General features: G+C 47.4%; 2 protein-coding genes across 2 annotated transcripts in view; one reads left to right on the top strand and one right to left on the bottom strand. All coding sequences in view use genetic code 11, as the record gives it.

The window, feature by feature from the left end:
- Positions 1-97, top strand: part of EGR_04384 (NEDD4-like E3 ubiquitin-protein ligase WWP1) — a gene marked incomplete at both ends in the record, with an annotated part of 8,646 nt that extends 8,549 nt beyond the window's left edge. Inside the window, one exon of the mRNA XM_024493633.1 lies at positions 31-97. Within this exon, the coding sequence (XP_024351954.1) occupies positions 31-97 (67 nt within the window). The remainder of the gene's footprint in view (positions 1-30) is intronic.
- Positions 98-1,124: 1,027 nt separating this feature from the next.
- On the bottom strand, positions 1,125-4,859 carry EGR_04383 (E3 ubiquitin-protein ligase Su(dx); the record flags this gene model as incomplete). The annotated part of the gene is made up of 3 exons (XM_024493632.1): positions 1,125-1,187; positions 1,457-1,591; positions 4,770-4,859. 3 exons carry the CDS (start codon positions 4,857-4,859, stop codon positions 1,125-1,127), a joined length of 288 nt encoding a protein of 95 aa, XP_024351953.1.
- Positions 4,860-5,724: the final 865 nt, after the last annotated feature.

Raw genomic sequence — 5,724 nt, 5'->3', positions numbered from 1 at the left:
GTGGCAGGACATATTGCTGACTACTTGGAGCTTGAAGCTTCAATCTTGCGTGGATATACCGCGGCCCGATTTGGGCACAATCGCACAAACCCAATAGGCGACCCTATTGAACCTACAAATAAGGAGGCATCGAAACAGATGCAAACTCTTGCCTCATCAGTTAGGAAAAAAATGGGGCTTCATCTCCTTCTGCAAGCACGCACCACCACCTCTCTCTCCCTACTCCTAATCAATCACACTTTGGGTGTTGGTGGGTGGATCGCGAATGGGTAACGAAATTGTGAGTACAGGGCTGATCGAGAGGTTAAATGGACCATGCGACGCTGACAAACCTAACTGAAAGCATCAACATCTGTGGTGGATTTTTCCCAAAAGATAAAAGACTATTCCCTTGTGCAGGAGACAAATGGATCTCCTGAAAAATCACCACCTTCCAATGTAACAACCTGCATTAGTCCAAATTGGGGTCATTACTCCATTGTCCTCCTCTGTGGTGCATATGCCAACTAAGTCGTGGACGACTTCTTCGAGTCGATGGGAAATGGACCACAAATCCCACGTGGACACATGGAACCCGGTCTTTTATTCTCACAGAAGACGAGGAAGGACTACTTGATGTGCAACAATGTTTCCCGATCCTCTTTATGCCCCTGCGAAACAGTCATGGAACCAGAACCGGACACAGATGCTAGAGATGACTGTCCAGTCGCCCTTCGTCTTTATCCTCAAATAGAGAAGGGAAACCAATAACTTTGGGCCATGTTGCACAAAGCATGACATGCATCTGACGACTTTTCAGGTGTGAAGAGTAAACGCCCCCTCTCTGCTTCTGTGCAGACAGCAACAAACACAAACGCGCCATCCTCCTGCTCGTGTAGGGAGGACAAGAATGCAAAAGTAAATTTTAGCGATTTGTTTTAGAAAAGACATTGACCTCGCCTTCCTCTTTGAAACAGTAATGGCGAAACTTCCTTATTTTCCCACTTTTCAATTACTTTACCCGCAACAAGGTGGATTGTGAGGTAGAGGCAAATCGAGCAACGCAAAGTGGTTGCTCCTTCAACTTCTGTCATTTGGAGATGACATTTCACGCTCCTGTGTTGACTAGCAACTGTTGGCATAACTCAACAAATAGCACAAAAGAAGGCAATAAGATGGCACTTGTAGAGGCGACTGGGTGGCTCCGTCTACAAAGATAGTGGCGATCAAGACTGACGCGACAATTAGTGTCGCTTCCATGTTTACTGAGGGTGGCGAATTCATTTCACGCAAAAACTGCCTTGAAGGCAGAAGTCTGTGTTACTCAAGCACACACGCAAACGACGCAATGACGGGACTCGACTGCGCCAACTCGTACAAAAGCAGGTGAAGTCTCAGGTGAACACATGACGTTTGATGGTCCCTCTCGTTTGTGGATACAAGTTGAAGAATTCTCTCCCCATTACCAACCACCTACTTCAATGCAACATGCTTGATAGGGAACGAGAGACTCACCCATTAGTTCGCCGAATCCGCCCAAGGGAATGTGGCAGGTGCCGGTGATGAATTGCAGTAGACGGGCTCGCTGCTCTTTGTCCAAACTGTGTACAAACTGAAAGGCAGAGAGTAGTAATACACACCGCTAGATACGTGGCTCACTCCGCCCTAGTCACCGTCATTGCCCGTAGTGGGTGGCATTTGAACACGCAAAGCGACGTGCAACTCCACTACACCCCACTCCTCTACGCCCCATTCCACAATGTGTTACACATGAAATTGATCCAGGTTCCACACAGCTCACATTGTCCCGATCCCTTGTTGATCAAAACCATCGCCCTCCTCCATGACAATCGCCTGAGCAGTTGGGGTGTTTTGTGCAAACGAGACAACATGCAAATGAGTGTAGGAAGGCTTTGTGCCCTGACTCCGAAGACACACAATCTGAATGTGCAACTTTTCAGCAAAGAATGGAAAAGCTATCTTCGCAGAAGCAATCTCGTTCCTTCACTCAATCGCCTCCTTTCAGTGGCTGCTCCATGATAGGAATAGGCGTAGTGTCATTCACAGAAATACGACAAGTTCATATTAGAGGGGTGGAGTAGAGAGCACAACGAATTTTCAGGAGGCTGATAGAATTCCCCCATTCAGTTAGGTTACTTCGACAGAAATTGGAAAGAGTGGAGGCACTTTTGGGCAAACCGAACTCTGTCAAGGCGGTTAAATGATTGACGGATTAATGTGTAGATGATAATGTCCAATCCCACACTAGTTAGACATTGATTGTTCAATGCTAGGAAAAGGCGACAGGGAAGATGAAAGAGGAAAAGGGGAAGGAAGATGAGGTAGCATCTCCACACCTTGCTCACCAAATTGTAAATCCTTAGAGGACCAATTCGGACGTGTAAAGTATTAGTTGCGCGTGCCTCTGAACAGCCAAATCTTGTAGACTTCCAAGCTGTATTGAGTAGGTAGAGTCAGCTTTCGACTTCCAGGAGGTGAACACCTGCGTCTGCAGTGAACCACCTCATACACAGAGCAGACGTAGTTCTGTGTAGGATGAAGTAGTGGCACATGACTTGCAAGTGATGAATGAGTAGTGAGGAGATCATTTGGGCATGACAAGTCAGTCAACGTAGTAATAGAAGCACAAGGGTTACTTTTCCCATCAAGTGTATAAATAATTCAAAGTTCACGAGACACCTAGGGCACGTCAAATTGATGGAAGCGAAAGCCATCTTGCTTGTCATCAGTTAATGCATGTGGGTGGAACGCATCTGCCTAATAGCTCCCACGACATTCTCAGTTAGTTGCTTAATTTCTCTTCCATAGAAAAGCGTTGCTTGATATGGCATAGCAACAGTGAGTATGTCACCGAACGATGCAAGCAGTAGGTTTCCTTCCTCCTCTCATTCCTCCCTCCCTCCCTTCCTTACTTCATTCATTTACGTGCTTGTCAATCGCGTTGGAGGCCTAACTGAATTTGACAACCTGAGCAGAGCAGGATGGCAATGAATACGCCCTTGTCCCTAGTCGCACACGTGTCCCCTGCATTCCCCCGTCCAATGTGCATCCAAACGCCACTGCCATCCATTTCTCAGTGTTAAACAATCACAGACGCGCATGCGACATGGACTACTAAATTGTGCAATGAAAGGGAGGCTGTACCACAGGTATTAACAGCAATGGCATTTGTAGCTTGAAAGAAAACATGCAAAGGTGTGATTCGCAACCCGGTTTCATGATGATCGCTTCAGTAAAGAAAGTGCTTCAAAACAACGTCTTGAGACAAAAAAAAGCACGAAACGTTTCTTGTAATCTAGAGTAAAAGCGAAAACAATAATGAGCACTTGTACCAAGAGTGGGCCCAGAAAATCCTCCAAAAGCACACGCATTCGTGTCACGAAAAGTTCGATGCTTTCATTCCAACCACGGAGCATTTGCTAATATTTAAGTGGGCTTTTTGCAATGCAAGACATGCCAACTTCGCCTCCACGTGACAAGCCTTTCAGTTATTTATTTGCCCAAACAGGACGACGTCGAGAGTAACATTCTGGCGTGCAAAGCCCCCTACAACGGCCAATGCCTCAAAACTCAATATTGGGAGTTGCAGGAGTTGGTTAACTACAGTGTACTGGGAGTGATAAACATCAGTGTCGCTCGTATGAATTATAACCAGGGAAGGCAGACAAAAACGCCCTTCAGAATTAACATTCGTTGCAATAGACGCAGGTGTTTTATTTTGACGTAAGTCGAACCAGGGTTGGCGCTATTCAGCCCACTGCAGAGGCTGCGTTGTCTCCAAGGCGTGAATTAAAGCCAAAGTCGCATCAATGTACACTTGTCTTGAAGGCATTTGAGTTGAATGAGGTTGATGTGCTGAGTTGGCAGTCATAAAAGGCAGAAGTTGGCGTGCTACTAAGGAAAGGAGATTTCACACATACCTACACTCACACCGGAGGAGTGTCTGGTGTGGAGAGGCGGGACTAAACAACAGTCTCATTGGAGGGAGTTCGCATTCGTCGGCATTAAAGTAGCTCTTTCGTAAGGGGAAGTAAAGCAGGGATGTGCACCATCCATCCACAGGTACTCAGACTGAACCGCGAAGCCGAACCACAATATTCGTGGAGGATGCTGTACCTCATTAAAGGCGGAGGAGGAGGGGGAGGAGGAGTAAGAGTAGGAGAAATCGTCCACACTGCATACACATATGATTGATGGGTCAGATGAATATATGATATCTCGAAGTTGTTGTTGTTGATGATACTGATGGTGGAATGAAAGGAAGAGCGATTTCAAAAGTCAAGTGGCAGAGAAGTAACTGCAGCAAATACGGCAGCAGCATCAGCTACAGCAGCAACTGCGCCAACAACAGTGGTAGCGGCAATGGGTGAAATCACCGAGACCACCACCACCACCACTAAGTCATGCATGAATAATTTAGTCGACAAGCCTGACAGGCAGACAGACAGACGCAGCTTTGAGACGAGAGTGCAGTCGCCATTGTGGGGGCGTATCGCATCACCGACTGATGCGCGGACAGGGTGGTCACAGTAGAGAGGTGGTCATGTAGAGACTAGCGCAGAGGAGGAGGGGTGAGTAAATGGGTCGATGGAGGGATGAATGAATGGATGGATGAAGAGTTGAGGAGACCAAAGTGAAGGTGAAGTGGAAAATGAAAAGAACGAGAGGAGGCGAGGAGGCAAAGGTGAGGAAAGGGAAGGAAATGGGAGGCAGGAGGCGGGAGAAGAGGCTAGGCAAAGAGAGAAGTGGAGGTGGAAGTGGGTACTCACCTGCCAGAACCAGATGACCTGTTTGGAGGAGGCGTTGTACTTCCGGTACACCGTGTTTGTCCGCCAATCCTCCACGTCCAATTCAGGCATTCCAGACAGCAACAACTACAAGGCAAGGCACGGCAGTGAAATCCACCTCACCTTCTACCCAACAAACCTCCCCTCATTGCTTACACTCTTTGTCAGCGTTGCCTCCTCATAGTGCCAGAACTTCCATACTGTCCTATTGTGTCAGTACCTCAACCAAATGGACGTCAGCTACTCACATCTGGAACGTGTTTTGACGAAACAAGGCCATTCGCAAATGCAACACAGCCCATCCATCCATAGTCATCCACCTATGTTGGGGATGTTTCGTGCGTTCTCGTCTCTTCAGTCAACTTCCTTGTGCATTCTCGTAACCTTCTTACTTGTTTCATCCGGTGCATTGATTGGCTGGTTGGTTGTTGGATTTCTGTTATGTTGTGGTCACCGTGCCATGCTCCGGGTTGAGGGTAAGTGCCATCGACTTGCGCTCTCTAAGACTGACACTATCACGTTTCTTCTTGTAAATTCCAATCTACCATCGTCAAAGTGAGATTAGCTACCAGCCCAATGCATAGACCGATTTTGCACACAAATGCAATTGCACTGGCGATGGAGCATTGTTAAGCCGCCATCACTACACCCTCAAAGTGGTCTTCGTCTCACTAATGTGGGTCGACAAACAGAGGACGTGACATGGACAACTCCACCGAGACCCACACCAATGTGCACCACTGTCAGCATTGAAGTCAACCATGCCTTGTGGGTGGGTTGCATGCACTCGCACACCATTGATGTTGTTGTGACGGTCAGTGCGGGGCAATGCTTAAAACAAGTCGTCGTTCTTCTGTGGGGCCCGCCCGTCGACACTTGTTTGACTTGAAAATGATGTTTTGTAGGAATGTAGTCTACCACGATGCAAGCGCTATTC

Source organism: Echinococcus granulosus (genome assembly GCF_000524195.1).
Source record: "Echinococcus granulosus chromosome Unknown EG_S00027, whole genome shotgun sequence".
Lineage (NCBI taxonomy): Eukaryota > Metazoa > Platyhelminthes > Cestoda > Cyclophyllidea > Taeniidae > Echinococcus > Echinococcus granulosus.
This window is presented reverse-complemented; position numbering and strand designations above follow the sequence as displayed.